The 18,441-nt window shown below is 50.2% G+C and overlaps 1 protein-coding gene across 3 annotated transcripts in view; it reads right to left on the bottom strand.

Annotated features, from left to right (window-relative positions):
- Nucleotides 1–2,206: 2,206 nt before the first annotated feature.
- The window catches only part of Hm13 (histocompatibility minor 13), a 43,928-nt gene continuing 27,693 nt past the window's right edge, over nucleotides 2,207–18,441 (bottom strand). The window contains exons 9-13 of one of the 3 annotated variants that reach the window (XM_076851660.1): nucleotides 13,184–13,220; nucleotides 10,200–10,302; nucleotides 5,671–5,756; nucleotides 3,437–3,583; nucleotides 2,207–2,623 (exon numbers count right to left, since the gene is read on the bottom strand). In XM_076851660.1, coding sequence (XP_076707775.1) covers nucleotides 2,524–2,623; nucleotides 3,437–3,583; nucleotides 5,671–5,756; nucleotides 10,200–10,302; nucleotides 13,184–13,220 — 473 coding nt within the window. In that variant the 3' untranslated portion in view covers nucleotides 2,207–2,523. Of the gene's footprint in view, nucleotides 2,624–3,383; nucleotides 3,584–5,670; nucleotides 5,757–10,199; nucleotides 10,303–13,183; nucleotides 13,221–18,441 lie in introns of all 3 variants that reach the window. The other 2 variants (XM_076851658.1, XM_076851659.1) reach the window with 2 other exon arrangements.

Raw genomic sequence — 18,441 nt, 5'->3', positions numbered from 1 at the left:
GTAAGGCTAGGCACGGGGGCACCTTGATACCAGTGAGGCTGAGGCAGGAGGATTGCAAGTTCAAGGCCACCTGCAGCTGGCTGCAGTAGGTAAGGTGGCCCATGCCTGTAATTTCAGGGGCTTCATAGCTGAGGCAGGAGGATCACAAGTTCAAAGTCAGCCTCAGCAAGTTAGTGAGACCCTGTCTCTAAATTTAGAAAAAGGCAATCCCCATGACCACAAACGAAAAAATAAGTAAATAAAAAAAGGGCTGGAGGGCTGGGACTGTGGCCCAGTGGTAGAACATTTGCCTAGCATGTGTGAGGCCTGGGGTTCAATCCTCAGGACCACATTAATAAAATAAAATAAAGGTATTATGTCCATCTACAACTAAAAAAGGGCTGGGGATGTGGTAAAGAACCCCTGGGTTCAATCGCCAGTACCAAGGGGGTGGGCGGGAGGTATTTTTAAGAGTTACAATGATTAAATATTTTAAGATGCTAGCATAATGCTAGTCCCATGTGAAACTGCTGCTTACCAAGCCTGTATTAGGGCTTTCGGTGAGGCTGGAGCCCCCTTGTACTGTGGTCAGGGGAGACTGAGGCAGACAAGGACACAATCAGGGGCAGTAGAGTAGCTTCTCAAGAATCTGTCCCCATCCCAGGGAGAGGCTGGCACCAGACCCACCTTGGCCCTGCCCAGCCACCCACCCCTGCCGCCCAGAGTGCAGACCCAATCCATGCCCGGCCTGGTGCCATTTTTCCATGGGACTCGGGCGGTGGCGGTTCACATCTGGAGTCTAGACTCGGAGGCTCTGCAGGCTGGGCCTACCGCCCGGGCTGGGCCCCGCTGCCCGCTGTTTGCTCAGCTGAAGCTGGTTAATTGGAATTGGAGTGGCCTCTGTGGTGCTGGCTGGCCGAGCGGCCCTGCCGAGAGGTCTGTGGAACATCTGGCCAGGCCAGGACGGTCATTAGGTGGCAGGCGCCCGGCGCCACTGCCACCTCAGCCTCCGCCGGGGGCCGGCGGTGACTCAATGAGGCCTTTGTGGGCCTTGGGCCACAGAGCCAACCACGCTGTGTGCCTGGGCTGCCTGCCCCATCTGCCGCCCTCAGAGGGGCTTTGTTCCAGGACCACACGGCCTCCCTCTGGAGGCAGCTGGAATCTGCAGAGATCCAGAAGTCGCTGAAAGGACCCCCTGGCTAGAAGCCTGAGATTTCCTTCCCTCTTCATAGTATCCTGGGCCCAGAGAAGTTGGGTGGCTCAGCGTACTAGCTACAGAGACTTGGTCCCAGGGGTCTGGAAAGCAGTGGAACAGTCCTTAGAACTCTCAATTCCCACCTGGATTGCTCAAGGCCAAATCTCTGTCTGTGGACAGGCTTCCTCCATTCCCTCACCTGCATGTTGGGCTAACAACAGCACCTACAGCCTAAGACTGTGACAATGAGATGCCTGGTCATTGGTTTCACTTCTGAGGCGTTGGTCACACTTGTCTTTTGGAAGCCCGTTATTTTTAGCCTGTGAACCTGGAGCTTGGGCAAGGGAGAACAATGGCTATCCTGTCTCCGTGGCCCCATCCAACGACCCCTTCCCAGGCACGGATGAAGGCCGTGTCACTTCTTGCCCAGTCCACTGGGGGCTCTCATGCAGGACAGGGGTTAGGGAAACTCTGGTCCTGGTATTTATAGCTCCTGAGCCTAGATGGCCTAGGAGACACTGAGTCCCTCTCCACTCCAGCCTCTCTAAAGGACAGGCCTTTGTGTTGTAACTGGCTGCTTTTTTGGGGAAGAACCCAGAATGGGCAGAATGGGAGAGATGGGGCCTTGAACTCCAGGGCAGCCTAGAGTGTGGGTCACCAGCTGAAGCCATATGGACGTTGGGGCCACGGGAGCTGGCAGGCTGGCTTTATAACTATTGGTCCCCCTGCAGAGTCAGGTTGGCCTCTGGTTCTTTCCCTACCACTCACCAAGGTGAGTGACTGCCCAGCACCCTTACTGCCCCAAGTATCCAGAAGCAGGGGATGAGGAAAACCTGTGGCTCAGGAGGGCTTATGGGCCCCCCACTGCTGGCCACAGGGTGTTCTTGGGGTGCTAAACTGACCCAGCACAGGAGCGGGCACTCAGAAGAGTGCTTGCAGAAGGTTCTGGGTGGGCAGATGAGACTTACTAAACCCAGGACAAGGCACTGGGTGCATGTGCAGAGGACCCTTACAGAAGCACAGAGTCCACCCTGGCCATGGGATGAGTTTTTAATGTAAGGCAAAGTCAGTCCACAATACAAAAATCTAAAAATCACACCCAGTTTTCCCACCTGGTTCCGGGGGAGGGAGGAAGCTGGGGGTTGGTTTCCTTTGCCTGCAGGGGATGAGGAGAGCAGAGGAGGGCCAGAGAAGGGGGAGAGGGAAACAGAGGCCACAGAGACCTAGCTGGAGGGATCCTGCTGCCCCCGTCCCAGTCCTGGAGCAGTGTCCTGAACCCTCTCCCATGCACGCGTGTCAGCCCATCTCCCTGGCTGGTCTGGCCCTGAGGGGGTCGGGTACCAGTTTCATCATTTCTCCTTCTTCTCTAGTCCCTTCGATGCTGATGCCTCTGTGGCCTCTTTGGATTCTGTCACTGCTGCTGGATCCTTAGGATTTGACTCCTCATAACTGATTAGAAAACAAGACAATAAAACCACATTCAGCGGAGGCAGAGACAGAACTTTGCTGCCCCCCCACCCTTGCCATCCCAGGAAACCCCTGGGCATATAAGGATCATCAGCTCTGTATCACTGCCCAGTATCTGCCAGTACCTGGCCCCAGCCCCAAGGTGCCCTCCCTAGACTCTGCCTTCTCTGTACCCTCGTGGTGCCAAGAGGCAGCAAGAACAGCAGCAAGTAGGAGAGGTTGGGCACGAGCTTAGATGGATCATCTTTAAGTTTCCTGAACCTTCTGCTAAAGAGTGTGTGTGTGGGGAAAGACAGCCAACTTGAGCCAATGGGATGGGCTGCCTCTCAGGACACATGGCAGGAGCCCAACAGCTCAGCCTCAGGGGTGTGAGTGGTGGAGACTGTTCTTGAAGATGGACACCTTGGCTTAACTCTTACTGTGGACTTCACTTATTGAGCAACTGTGTACATGCCAAGGACAATACACTTTTCCTCACCAGATTAACCTTGTGAGGCAGGAATGTGCCCACTTACAGATGAAGAAAGAAAGGTTCTGAAAGCAGCAGCATCGTGGCTCGGGTTGTGCACACAGTGAGCGGTCACAGCATCCACCACTATCTGACAAGGGCCACTCATGTCTACCCTCTCACATGAGCCCCGTAATATTGGTGAATACTCCAAAGTTCTGGGGCTCCCTGCTCCCCAAAGGGCTGGGTGTGCAGAGTGCTGGTGGCCACAGAGAGCTAGAGTGTGTGCCCTACCTTGGGCCCGGGGCAGTGGGGGGAGCGGGCAGGTGGGCACCCGCTGGGATTACATGGCGCTGGGATTCTGCGGGCGCCGGCGACGAGAGCCAGCTAGCTTCTGCTGCATGGAGTCGGCCAGGCTGGCAGGGGAGCCCGAGACCGTGGGGAAGTGGGTGAGCCTCGGGGTATGAGGCAGGATTTCCGCAGAGGACTCGTAGCTGTGTGAGAGACAGAGACAGAGAGAGAGAGAGAGAACAAGAGATGGAGAGGGAAAGACTCAGGGAGACAGACTGCGTTTCCAAGGGGCAAGGAGCACAACCATTTTAATTTTATCTTGCTCTGCACTTTCAGACTTTGTGAAAAGAGGCCAGTTTTACTTGGAGAACAAGGACAGGTGTACCTCTACAAGGACAGGTGCTCACGCAGCTGAGCAAAAGAGCAAGAATGCCCTGGTTGTGCCATGTGCTGCTGCCGAGGTCTCTCTCAGATAAAAACCAAGGCTGGCAGTGTCGCTGGGTATGCTTGGCATGTGTGAGGCTTGAACCCCAGCACCAGGAAACCACAAAAACACACGTGCAAAAAAAATCAAGACACAGAATGCCACCATCATCGAGACATATTTGCATCTCAGATCACAGGTGTTTCTGAATGTACGAGAGAGCTGGCCTCTGGTGGCTGGGGCAGGAGGATGTCTTCCCTCTCACAGCCATGGAATTCTGAACCATGCTTAAACCAAATTTTGAAACAATTTAAAAATAAACGAGCCAGGTGACATGGCCCATGCTATAATCCCAGCTACTTGGGATTCTGGGGCAGGGGGATCGCCAAGTTTGAGGCCAGCCTCAGCCACTTAGCAAGACCCTGTCTCAAAGGACTGGGAATGTAGCTTGGTGGTGAAACAGCCTGAGTGATCCCCAGTACGACCACCGCCACACACACGGGGGGAAAAAAAAGAACAATAATAATAATAAAAGAAAAAAATAAAGCAAAAAGTGCAAAGTCAGGGGGAGACAGGAAAGGACATAAAAAGAGAGCAGGGCCAGGGTGTGGCTCAGCGGAAGGTCTAGCAGCGCAGGGCCCTGGGTTCAACCCCCAGCACCACAGAAAAAAGAAAAAGAAGAGAAGAAGAGAGGAGAGGACAGGACGGAGAGAGAGAAAGACCCCCTGTCTTTCACCTTTCCCCAAGGACCTCCTGGGTGAGCGGGGGCAGAGGCGGGGCAGGCTGCCTGGACACCAGAGCACTGAGGAACACAAAGGGAGGTACCTCCTGGCCTGGCTGGGCAGAGTTCTGGCTGCTGAGAGCCTAACAGGACTGAGCTAGGGAGGTGACCCCAGGGAGTGGGGTGGTAGGGCCTAAAGCTGGATGAGTGAGGTGCTGAATTCCGGGATGAGGTGCCATGCCTCATCCCAAAGGTTCCCCAAATCTGTCCTCAAGTTCATTTCCCCACCCAACATGCCTCAGAGATCGCAGGGCTTTGCCAGGCCAGGAGGATACGCATGCAGGCTGGGAGCTGGGATTCCAGGCAGGACAGGGAGGGCAGAGGCAGGTACGGGGGAGGGGTGAGTCACAGGCTGCCCTGCAGGCAGCCAGGTGCACAGGAGGCCCTGGCAGGCGCTTGAGGGGCAACTTGGAGACCAGGCAGGTGGAGCTGGGTGGAAGCCCCTGAGTGGGCAGCTTAATCGCAGCTGGCAGCTATTTCTAGGTCCCTGGCAGGTGGGGTCGGTGGTTCTAGGGAGCGGACACCTGCTGGAGTCACGCAGGCCTTGGGGTGGGGGTGGGGCTGTGCATGAGGTATGGCAAATGTGGATGTGGCCCTGGGGAAGGGGTATGTGAGACAGGCTGAGATGGGGAGCGAGCAGTGAGCTGTGCAGTGAAGGCCATGGAGGCGGCTAACAGGGACCAACACGCAACTCTGAAAAGAGGGCACTTTCTCCCACACATCCCATCTCACTGCTCACGTGTGAAAACTGATGCTGGGGGAGGAGAAAGACACACTTCAAGTCATCTGATGACAGAGCCAGGCTGAGAACCTGGGACTCTGGGCTGTGGTTGGGGAGAAACCAACACTAGTGTTCCCTTCTTAAGACCAGCTGCCATGAGGCCACGAGGCCTCACCCTCCTAGGCTCCTGGCCCAGGCAAAGGCTTCCACTGGTGTCCACAGCCATAGCTCAGGTGCTGGAAGACAGTGAGAGGTGGAGCAGGTGGAGAGGGAACAGTGGTCCCTGGAGATGTGCACCGCCACCCCCTTAGCCACCCGAAGGTGCACCTGGGTCCAAGTGAATGTCTGCCCCACCCAGCCTTACCTGAACATTTCTGTCACTTCTCCTTTGGCCAGCGCCACCAGGACGGGAAAGCCAATGCAGGCAGGTACCAGGTACAGGAGAGCAGGCTGTGAGAGAGAGGTTGGTCAGGCAGTGCTGGGCAGGGCACCTGCTCAGGGCCATGCCCTGCACCCCAACCCTCTCCTGGGCTTAACTATGGGATAGTTCTCCCAGGCTTGTAGAGCAAGGCAGTGGTTGGACCTGAACCCAGGGTTCCTAGACTCCTAGACCAGAGCTGATCCTCATTTGGAGGGACTGCAGCAAACACAGACACTCAAGGATTCAGGGCTTCAAGGGGTGCCGGGAGTCTGGCTGGCAGTGTGAACCACTCAGACACCAGATTCCAAACTGCAACTGCCCGGGCACTCTCATTCTCAGAGGCCTTGCTGCCTAGGCTTAGGGTAGGTGGCTCGAATTGCAGCAAATGCTCTGGGGGATGCTTCTGAAATGGGGACAATGATGACATAGCTGCTATGCTTGCAGAGTTTGCTGCAGCTTGTGTGAAGGTGACCCAGCGGTCACAGGCTCCCCAGGATTTACCCCCAGGCAATCTGGCCCCAAAAGTTTGTGCTGAGACTCCTGGTAAAGCTGGGTTAAGAGAAAGGACAAGTATGCTAAGAGCCCCTCAGGGCATCCCCATGCCCAGTGAAGGCCCTCAGCTGACCTCCCTGGCATGTCTCAGCCCATCTCCACAGCCCAGGCATCCGGCCTTTCCCTGCAGCACCTGAAAGGTAGACATGGATCCACAGTTCACCCTTCCCTAGTTCTGGCCAGGTGTGAAGGCCCCAGGAAATGTGGCTCTTGCTTCCTTTTCCACCCTCACTTGACCCTGCCTGCTCTGGCCAGTCCCAGGACCTTTGTGTATACTGTCTCTGCGGCTTGGAGGTTGTTTCCGCCTTTGCCAGTTTCTTCTTCCTTCAGTCCTCAGCTGACAGTACCTCTCCTCCCTGGGAGCGTGCACTCACAAGGCAACAGGTCTCCTTAATGTGTGCTCCCAGAGCCCTCTAACTCTCACCCTTAGGGCATTTTCTGGTCAGTCTATGGTCCTGGGCCCTTGCTGACTGGTGTCTCCCTCCCCTGAGGGACTGTGGCCCGGGTCAGTGCGGGCCCAGCTGTCTTGTTCACTGCTTCATACCAATCAGCCAATCAGGGCCTGATAAATACTAGTGACTGGCTTCTTCATGGGTGTTCATGAAGTTAGGGTGTCTCGGAGATACCATCCTGGTGCAGAGCAGCCGGCAGTCAGGGAACACAGGGCTCTCTCTTCCCTTTGCACTCTCCAGTCAGATCTTCAGATCATTTCTTGGCACCTGCCCAGGTGGGCTGTGAACCACATCTTATGGAGATTATCCTTGAATCTATTAATACCCTAAGTCTTAGGATCTGGTTTTTACAGATGATGTTACTGAAGCTCAGGAGGAAATGACCTGCCCAAAGGTCATATAGTTGTGTTAGCTGGGATTTGACTCTGGACAGCTGTGCTTCTTCCACTGGCATTATATCTTTGCTGTGTACTAGATTTCGAGCCAAGAGTAATAAACAAAAACCAAAACAAAACAATAACAAAATGACAAAGGTCCACATTAAAATGTGTAAGAAGAGCTGGGGCTGTAGCTCAGTGGGAGAGCGCTTGCCTCGAATGTGTGAGGCACAGAGCTCCATCCTAAGCACTACATAAAAACAGAATAAAGGTATTGTGTCCATCTACAACTTAAACAAACAAACAAACAAACCAACAAACAAACCACACGACTGTAAGAAGCAGCCAAGTGGTACACAAGAGAAAGATTTATGCTGGCGCAGCAGCACACACCTGTAATCCCAGTAGCTCAGGAGGCTGAAGCAGGAGGATTTTGAGTTCAAAGCCAGCCTCAGCAATTAGCAAGACTAATTGAAGGACCCATTCAAAATCACAGTTGGGGGCTGGGGTTGTGGCTCAGTGGAAAAGCACTTGCCTGGCATGTGTGAGGCCCTGGGTTCAATCCTCAGCACTGCATATAAATAAATACATAATCCATTTACAACTAAAAAACATTAAAAAAAAAAAAAAGTCACAGTTGGCCAGGATTTGGACCTAGGTTCCTCTGCCTCTAAGACCAGTGCATTCTATTCACCAAAGCCAGACTGGGCAGAGAGGGTTTCTAGGGCAAGGAGGTAGAAAGTTGGCTCTTCCCTTGCAGGCAGCTTCACCTGGGAACTGGCAGTCACTGAGAGGTTTCAGGGACCAATGGGAAGGGCTCCTTTAGGAAGCAGTAGGTTCACTATTATCAGAGGGATTCAGTCTGTACTATTTATTTTCCTCTCAAGGATTCAGAGAACTTCACCAGTCAGTGCCAAGGAGAAGATGGGCTGTACAGCTCAGGGCAATGAGCTAGGGCAGGCTCCTGGCTTTCCACTGGCTTTGCTATGTCACCATGGCTAAACTGCTTCCTTTTCCGGGCTTGTCTCACCCTCTGCACAATGACATTAGACTCAAACATATCCACAGGCCTTCCTGAGGAGGCTGCTGGCTTTCTGGCTTGAAGCAGGATTCTGAAAGAGGATAAGAAGCTGAACTTCTCACAGAGGACACCCAAGTGATTCCCTGCTAGAGCAATGCTGGCACCAGAACTACCTGTGTCTTAGAGAGGGGAGACTTCATGAACAGGTTCTCCTGGTGTCCTTGATGCCCTTCCCAAGAAGCATTTTAAGGGTGATGCCTACTTGGATGATTGGGCAGAAGGGCTGAGCAGCAGCTGGAGTACAGCACAGGTCTGGGGCCAGGGACCAGGGACCAGAGTCTAGGGCTTTGTAGGGGCCCAGCTCAACTTGCTGTGTGACTTGGGGAAGTCTCCCTTCCTCCTAGGGTTGCAATTTCCCCACAAAGGAGAGGACCATCTCTTACTTCTGCTCCCTACATGTGTGAGAGCTTGGAATGGATCCTTCTTTGAGTCAAGACAGCCAGAAGGCAAGCCTGCCACCTGGTGGCTGCCAAGGGAATAGTTCTGAGGCTAGGAACTGGAGCAGAGACCTCCAAAAGGTCACCCAACCCAGATCTACTCACTCTGTGTTCCCCTTGCCAAGTGCATGTCATTCTAAGTTGGCCCCTGAGGCCATCTGGAGCAGAACTGAGTGCAAGGTGGTTCTGCAAGGGTTCTTGGTATCTCCACCTATGGGCTAAGGGACTTCTTTAAGGGTTTAGCAGAGTGCCTGACAGTGATCAATAAAAAGCTTCTGTAGTAATTCAAAGGCAGTTTTTCTGTGGCTGAGTCATGGGGAGGGGGAAAAGGAAAGGCAACAATAGTACAGTAGTACTCACCCCCATGCCCTATTGTGAATGCCTGAAAGCGTGGGTAACACTAAACCCTGTCTGTAAACCCGATGGTTAGTGACTAATGGGTGGGTGGTGCATACAGTGTGCATACATCCCTTGAAAAAGGGATGGTTCTTATGGGATGGTGAGAGATTTCATCATGATACTCAGAACTGCATGCAATTTACAACTTATTATTGTAAGTTATTTTTATAATTTTTCATTTAATCTTTTTGAGCTCCGGATAACTGAGACCACAGCAAAAGTCTGTAGGAGGGTGAGGGGAGACTACTGTGATGACAGCTGATGTTAACTGGTCCAGGTGTCTCTGGGGAGTTCAATTATATTAACTCATCCTCAAACCACCCCAAGGTGGCTATTTATCTATCTTTTCTGGTTTTATGAATGAATGAGGAAAACCAAGCATAACAGCCAACCTGCCCACAGTCTGAGTCGACTGTCTGGATTCCCAGCAGAGCTCCCTTAGCCTGTTGAGCACGGCCTTTCCTACTGCCAGGGCAGAGCCTGGGCATGCAAGTTGATCCAGGCTTGAATCCTGGCTCCACCACACACATACTCAGTGTGGTACCTGAGCTCTAGTTTCTCATCTATTCTTAGGGGACCCTCATGAGCTCAGAGCCTGCATGTGGGATGGCAAACAAATACAAGCTCCTCCTGTTGCCAACAGAGAGGAGGCAATCACGTATTCCTTCCTAGTCCTCGTGCTATGCTGCTTCACTCTGGTTGAAGGAGGACGAAGAGCCTTGGCTAACTTGGGAAGGAGCCGGAAGGGAAGCCTCAGCACCTTACATCTCATCTGTGTGGACACCAGAATGGACACCCAACACCCATCCATCCTGTCCTTCTCCGTCTGCCTCCACTACAGAGCTTCAGAAGCACAGTCTTCTTCCCCACATGCTCCTGCTCCCAGGGTGGCCATGTGATACTGATCTAAATGGCCTTTGAGAAGTGAGCAGAAAGTTGCTGATAGGGCTGTGGGAAAGTTCCTGCGCTCCTGTTATGTGGGCAGTATGACTGCTAGGCCTTTTCTTCTTCCTTGCCCCTGGAGTGCGAGTGTTGCCTGAAGCATGGCAGCTACCTTGCAACCACCAGTGAAAGGTCAAGAGAATCACAAACGGGATTGCTGATACCACTGGCAGTACCTGCCTCTGGACGGCTTGTACCTGTGACAGATAAGCCCTCTGTAAGTCCTGCTCACCTGGGCATGCTTGAAGATGTGCATGATGAAGATGGTGAGGCCCAGGCCGAAGATGTAGGCTGCGAAGCTGGTGTAGAAGTAGGTATGGGTGTTCTTCTTCAAGCTTCCAGGAAGGCATGGGAAGAAAGAGGGAGTTAGTGCAGGAACTGGAGTGGCAGTATCCCTTCCAAGGAGGAAGCTGGGGGATTCCCTGTAAGTTGTGGGGCTGGCAGAGATCCACGCTGCACTCACTACTGCCCCCAGCTATGTATCTTTGAACAAGTCACTTTCTTTCTCTCAGTCTCAGTTTACTTGTCTGCAAAATAGGAAAACCATGAGCCTGTCTCCTTGGTGTTGTGAATACCGAATACAACAACTCTGAACAGTGGCTGTAAATTTAGTCAGCATAAAAAAATCATCTAGAAAGCTGTGAAGGAAGGAAGGGAAAAAAAAAGTAGGGCTCTAGATCCAGTCCCCAGGGATGCCTTATCACTGAGCTACATCCCTAGTCCTTTTTTTTTTGGTTGTTGTTCACAGACCTTTATTTTTTATTTATTTATATGTGTGCTGAGAATCGAACCCAGCACCTCATTCATGCCAGGCAAGTGCGCTACCACTGAGTCACAACCCCAGCTGCATCCCTAGACCTTTTAAAATTTTGAGACAGGGTCTGGCTAAATTGTGGAGGCTGGTCTTGAATTTACAGTCCTCGTGTCCATAGCCCCCTCAGCTGCTGGGATTACAGGAGTCTGCTGCCACACCCAGCAGGGAGGGTGATCTGATGAGCTTAGGGCGAGGCCATGGGATCTACATTTTGAAAACAACCCAGGTGAATCTGATACAAGTGGATCCTTTTAATTTTGGGGGGTAGGTAGTACTGGGGATTAAGCCAAGGGTCACACTCATGCTAGGCAGCCACTCTCCCACCAAGCTACATCCCCATCCCGAGTTCAAGCTTTAAGAAATAATAAGATAAACTTCACAGGCAAGTTATTGCTTTTCAGTGCAGTGGATGCAATGGTTCAGCAACCTTTTTGTAGGTGCTAAACAGATGCTGGCTGCATGCCTGTGGCTTCCTGGAGGTGATTCATCCAAGGTTCCCTTCAGAACACGCGAGTCATATTCAACCTGGCACTGCCATTACCTGACTTCCCTTTACAATGCCAGCTACATAACCTCTGTGTGTCCTCAGCACCTGGAATAGTGCCCACCAAGTACTAGAGGCTCAGGTTAACGTCTGTGGAATGAATGGATACTTCTGACTCCCCTCTCCTTGCCCTGGTTGCTTCTAAAGTCTTAAGCTACAAGTACACTGACACGATCCTGTTATGAGCGACGGGGTACAAGTGACTCCCTTTGGGAACACTGCACGGATTCTGGAACCACTCTGAGGGGCTTGCTTACCCTGAGGGCTCATGGTGGGAAGGAATTCTGCCTTTGAGGGTGTTGGCAGCTGAATGTGTCTGCAGCAAATGAGCCAAGGGACTTCTGTGGGTTTCTCTTTGTCTTAACTCAGAACAGCCAGGAATAGAACTGGCTGGTCCAGATGCACTTCTACCTACCACCTGGCCAGAGCCCTTCAAAGGCTGGCTGTCAGCCTGTTTGTTTCAGAGGCCCACTCAAACTGAATTTTCTTTCTTTTAGTATCAAGGATTGAACCCAGGGGCACTCAACCACTGAGCCACAGACCCAGCCCATTTTTGTATTTTAATTAAAGACAGGGTCTCGGGCTGGGGATGTGGCTCAAGCGGTAGCGCGATCGCCTGGCATGTGTGCGGCCCGGGTTCGATCCTCAGCACCACATACAAAGATGTTGTGTCCGCTGAAAAACTAAAAAATAAATATTAAAAAAAAAAAAAAAGACAGGGTCTCACCACGTTGCTTAGTGCATCACTAAGTTGCTGAGGCTAGCTTTGAATTCACAATCCTCCTGCCTCAGCCTCCCAAGCTGTTAGGATTATAGGCGTGTCCCATTGCACCTGGCCTCTGAATAGAATTTCAATGATGCTGGCATTGAAATTGCCATTACCACTGTCAACACTAGTACTGTTTTTGCAGTTACTAGGTGTGAGGAGATGAAAAATTCACAATCTACCTCAAAATTGAGTGCATACATATAGGCCCTAGCTGGGAGGATTGAGCATAAAATGATGGCGCAGTCACATGCACCTACTGCTGGCAGAAGGCCCACCTACCCAGGTGATTTTGCTCCAACATGACCTTTTGTTTTAGGTGGTGACCCAGGTTGCCCCTTTTCTCTTGTGTTTTATTTTTCTTTTTCCCCTTGATACTAGGAATGGAACCCAAGGGCGCTCTATCACTGAGCTACATCCCCAGCCATTTTTATGTTGAGGAAGGGTCTAAGTTGCTGAGGTGGGCCCTGAACTTGCAACGATCTTGCCTTGGCTTCCTGAGTTGCTGTTATTACAGGCAACACCACTGAGCCTACCCCATGTGTTCACTTTCTACCTTACACCGAAAAGAATCTCAGTAAGCAGAGGGTAGGGAACACCTTCAGCAGCTGGGACATGATGACCTGATCCCAGGCTGATAAATGAGGCTGAGGACAACGATAATGACTATAGGTGACCTCCCCCAAGAGCCACCGAGGTCATCCCGTGCCTAGCACTCCCCTCTCCATCATCAGGGTAATTTTAAGGTGGATACTCTTGTTTTTCACTCACTTAAGGATAAGAAACCTGAGGCTCATAAAAGTCAGGCCACTTGCCAAGGGCACACAGTAAGAAAGCACTAAAGTACCACTAGGACTTTTTTAGGTCTCTTGGCTTATGATTCTCAACTTAAAACCAAAGCAAACTGAACAAAAACTTTTGGCTGTGGGCTCTTGGCATGCTTACAACTTCGGAATGTAGATGAAATCAGAACTGCTCTGGCTGCTGTGGGGGTGGAGGGTCTGGTCCCCTCAGGTCCCTCCTCAGGGCTCTGGAAAGCCGCTGGAGAATCCTGGGAGAACCCTAGTGCACAGCAGGCCCTCCCGCGCTTACCTGATGTCAAAACGCAGCAGCAAGGCGATGAAGATCCCTGCAGGAGAGAGCCAGAGTTAGAGGGGAGCATGGGTGGAGGCTGCGAGCTAACAGGAGACTGGGTTTGGTCCCCAACCTGGAATTCCCAGTCATGGAGCAATTACTGGGGGTCAAATGTGTGGCTGATGCTGCAAGTGCCAGTGGAAATTCCATTTTTCAACCTAGATCAATAAGTCAAGTCCGGGCTAGGGATGTGGCTCAAGCGGTAGCGCGCTCGCCTGGCATGCGTGCGGCCCGGGTTTGATCCTCAGCACCACATACAAACAAAGATGTTGTGTCCGCCGAAAACTAAAAAAAAAAATAAATATTGAAATTCTCTCTCTCTCTCCCTCTCTGTCTTTCTCACTCTCTCTTTAAAAAAAAAAAAAAAAAAAAAAAAAAAAAGTCAAGTCCTGGGATTTTGCTTTGGCCCGGGACTACAATGACTGGGCATCTCATAGCACCACACTACGTCACACTGGGTCTCTTGTCTCAATGTTTACTGACCACCTATTAAGCACCAGGCACAATGGCTAAGCTCTCAGAGTTCAGCCAAAGGAGCAGAGGGGAGACATGCTGTGACATACTTCAAATAGTGACAAAAGTTAGTGTGGCTTCTAACTGTGCAGGGGTGCTTCCTGTGTCATGGGGAGATGTGCTGTGATGAACCCAGTCTGCTGGTAGAAGAGGGGGATAAAGGAGGGCTTCTTGGAAGTGACCCATCAGGAGAGGAGATTGTGTGTGTGAAGACCCCAGGGAAGAGGGCTTGGCAGGGGAGTGGGTAGGGACTGGAGGGCCAGTAAGGCTGGCAGCAGATGAAGGCTTGGGCCAGCCGTGCAAGGCACCAGGCACTATGGGGATGAGCTAGGTCTGCACCCTGAACAGGAGACACACTAAAAGAATTCTAGGGAGGAGAAAATCTAAAACAGATTTTGAAAAAGACTCCTGTGCAGCTGCCTGGCAGGAAGCGAGAGGGGACCAGGAAGCTGACAATCAGGAGGCTCTGCAGAGCTCAGGAGAGGAGGGCAGTTCTGCCCACCTCCGCATTCCTACTCACTCTTCAAAAACCACACTCCCACCCAGAGGCCGTTAAGTCCCTGAGACATGGTCAGCTGCTCCAGCCATTACACTCACACACAGCGCAGCATCTGTTTGTCTGTCTCTTTCACTGGTCTTCAGGATCATACAGGGCAGAGGCTGAGTCTCATTCAGCTAAGGGTAAGTTCTTAAGATAATCAGAAGCACCAAGTGACAACAAACGACTGTGTGTGCATTCTGCAGTGCTGGAGATTGAACCCTGGGCTTTGTGTGTGCTAGGCAAGTGCTCTACCACTGAGCTACAACCACACTCCCACAGGATTACTTCAGAAGAGGGAAATGAGCTGGGTGTGGGACTCATGCCATTCCAGTGACTTGGGAGGCTGAGGTAGGAGAATCAAAAGTTCAAGGCCAGCCTCTGCAACTTAGTGAGATCCCATCTCAAAATAAAAAATAAAAAGGGCTGGGGATATTATTCAGTGATTAAGCCCCCAAGGCTTCAATCTCTAGTATCCATGAATAAAGAAATGAAAGAGGGAAATAAGTCATTCCGCTGTGAAGCCTCTGTGAGGAGGAAGGTGGTGGACAGAGACCAATGCTGCTTTCTGAACAGAGGCAACACTCTGCGCCTCCTGGTGGCCGAACTCTACAAATGTTTCCTATGTAACAGGCGGTCCAGAGCTCTGGGTTAGGGTTTTTTTTTTTTAAATACTGGGGATTGAATGCAGGGGTACTTTACCACCAAGCTACATCCCCAGCCCTTTAAAATTTATTTATTTACTTTATGTGTTCTAAATAAATACATGAGAGCAGAATGCATTTAAGTTTTTTTTTAAAATATTTTTTAGTTGTCAATAGAATCTTTTTTTTTAATATTTTATTTTTTAGTTTTAGGTGGACACAATATTTTTATTTTTATGTGGTGCTGAGAATCAAACCCAGTGCCTCACGCATGCCAGGCGAGTGCACTACCACTTGAGCCACATCCCAGCCCCATTATTTTCTTTATTTACTGATATGCGGTGCTAAGGATCAAACCCAGTTCCTCACATAGGCTAGGCAAATGCTCTACCACTGAACTACAACCCCAGCACAGTAGAATGCATTTTGACACATCATACATAAATGGAGCATAACTTCTCTTTCATCTGGCTATGCATGATGTAGAGTTACACAGGTCATGTAATCATTCGTGCACATAGGGTAACAATATCCATTCATTCTACTATCCTTCCTACACCCATGCCCCCTCTCCTTTCCCTACATTCCCTTCTGTCTAGTGCAAAATACTTCCATTATCCCCATCGCCTTATTGTGCCCAGCTGTTTAAATTTTTTTTTTTTTTTTTTTTAAATTTGAGACAGCATCTCAGAAAGTTGCTTAGGGCCTTGCTTATTTGTTGAGGTTGGCCTTGAACTTGCAATTCTCTTGCTTTGACCTCCTGAGTCTCTGGGCTTACACAGAGAGTGGAACTTTCATTCCTAACAGTCCATCTGGTCTTCAAAACAAAGCTCCGCTGGGACTGTGAGGGCGTGATCAAGTTACATTTATTGTGGCTGCTGAAAGATTGGTAGATATATGGATTTGGGAGGGATAGACATGCAGATGTCCTGTGCTTGCCTTAAACCCAGGACTGTGACCAACAAGGACTGGGGAATTCTGTGGGGGGTGCCTGTGACAGATCATCCTCTGGTGAGCCAAATGGTTCAATGGATGGCATTTCTTCTGTCTGGTGGAGTGGCTTTCTCCTGGTTATGGGGGGAGCCAGTCACCCCTCCTCACAGCACTGCAAATTACAGAAATCCTTGAGTTCCAGCTCATACCCTCAGACCCTCATGGCCATGGCAGGTGGAACCAACTCTCTGAACTTCAGTTTTCCTATCAATACAATGGACCTCATGGGGCTGCCAGGAGCAGTGAAGACAACAGACAGACAGCACCTGCCTCAGTGCTCGATGCACAGCAGGTGCTTGACAATTGGCAGCTGTCATGATTATTCTATAGTTATTGTTATTACTATCAAAAGTACAGTTTTGGGGGGCTGAAGTTGTGGCTCAGTGGTTGAGCGCTTGCCTAGGATGTGCAAAGCCCTGGGTTCCATCCTCAGCGCCACATAAAAATAAATAAAATAAAGGTATTGTGTCCAACAACAACTAAAAAATAATTTAAAAAATAAAAAGTACAGTTCTGGGGCTGGGGCTCCATGGCAGAGTGCTTGCCTGGCGTATGTGAGGCACTGAGTTCCATCCTCAGCACCACATACAAAAATAAGCAAATACAATAAGGTCATGCTGTCCATCTACAACTAAAAGAAAAAAAAAAAATAATAAAAAAAGAAAAAGTATAGTTCCAATGGCGTAACTTTTTTTTTTGGTGTATTATAATTTTATTTTATTTTTGGTTCCAGGGATTGAACCCTGGGGTGCTTAACCACTGAGCCACATCCCCAGGTCATTTATTCATATATATATGACTGTGTGTGTGTGTACACACATGTATACAAACACACACACACACACATATATTTTTTTCCCCTGGGGATTGAACCCAGGGCCCTGTGCATGCAAGGCAAGCACTCTATTAACCGAACTATATCCTCAGCCCTATATTTTATTCTGATACAGCGTCTGCTGAGTTTTTAGGACCTTGATAAGTTGCCAAGTCTGGCTTTGAACTTGAGATTCTCCTGCCTCAGCCTCGAGTGCTGCTGGGATTATAGACATGCGCCACTGTGCCCAGCTGGTGCATTATAATTATAGACATCAGTGAGACTCATTGTTACGAATCTGTACATGCTCATGATTTAACAATATAATTTGGTTAATACTGTTCCCCAGTATTTCCCCTCACTCTACCTGGGTTCCCTTCCTCTTACTCTACAGGTCTTTTCATAACAATCACCCCCATCTTTCTTTTTCTTTATCCTCTCTAGTTTCCATATATGAGAGAAAATCTGATCTTTGACTTTTTGAGTTTGGCTTACAAACATGTTAATTTCTAATAGTCCCTTCATTTCTGAGTGTTTTCTCACTGGTGAAACAGGGCAAGCCTCTGCTTCACATATCTGTCATGAGATGAAAGAATTGTAAACAGAATTACATATCACATCCTCAGTTATTATTACTTCCTACAATGGGAAAGAAGTTGGCTTTTTATTTGTTCCACGTGTTATTCTTTTTAGCTGGCTTCCAATCTTCTGACTTCTGACCCTCTTCAGTTCTGAGCCTGATACTAGGGAAACCAGTAAGGCCACTGGTGCTCACTCTGCTGTCACTCAGCCCAGGTCTGTAGACAAACTGCCTCCAGAGATCAGCGCCTTCAGCAGCCCTGAGTGGGAGTGTGGCTCTGGCCTGGGAATTTGAAATGCTGGTGCTCCAGGGTGAGGCAAGCTGATGATGTGAGGGATGCATTGTCTGTGCTTGGAACTATGGACAAGGCCCCTATGTCATATCCCATGGGAACACTGACCAGCACCCACATGTAGAGAGAGACAGGGCTCAAACGCTAGTTTGTACAACAAAGTACACGGGGGCCTACATCTCTATGCATGCAGGTGCTCTCTCTGAGGCTTCTCAGTACAGGGGAGGGGGAGCAAGGGGACTTTGACAGTTCTAGGACATCTGTAATCCTTGGAAACACTGGGAATATGTATGCACAAGAGGCATCAGGTTCTTTTAAGATTGTCATAGGATGGGCTTTTTCCCAGAGTGTATCTTAATCTGTATTAGTCTTTCATTGTACATTTATTGTTTTTTCTTGGCAGTACTGGAATGGGACTGAACCCAAGGGGTTATACATGTTAGGAAAGTGCTCTACCATTGAGCTCATCCCCAGTCTTATTTTGGTAGTTCTTGAGTTATCAACTGGAACAGAGCTCCATGGGGATAGCATTTCTCTTTTACTTTGTACTGGGGATTGAACTGAGAGGTGCTTTACCACCACTGAGCCACAACCCAGTCCTTTTCATTTTCTTATTTTGAGACAGGGCTGCTTAGAGCCTTGCTAAGTTGCAGAAGCTGGCCTCAAACTTGTGATCCTCCTGCCTAAGCCTTCAGAGTTGCTGGGATTACAGGTGTGCACTGTAGTGTTTGGCCCTCTATAAGGACAGTTTTGCTTGCTGTTGACTGCCCAGGGCTCTGCTCAGGGCCTGGCACATGACTCATACTCCAAAATGTGTGCTGAGGTGGAATCCTTCATTAAAC

This window comes from Callospermophilus lateralis, chromosome 3 (assembly GCF_048772815.1).
Source record: "Callospermophilus lateralis isolate mCalLat2 chromosome 3, mCalLat2.hap1, whole genome shotgun sequence".
Classification (NCBI taxonomy): Eukaryota; Metazoa; Chordata; class Mammalia; order Rodentia; family Sciuridae; genus Callospermophilus; species Callospermophilus lateralis.
This window is presented reverse-complemented; position numbering and strand designations above follow the sequence as displayed.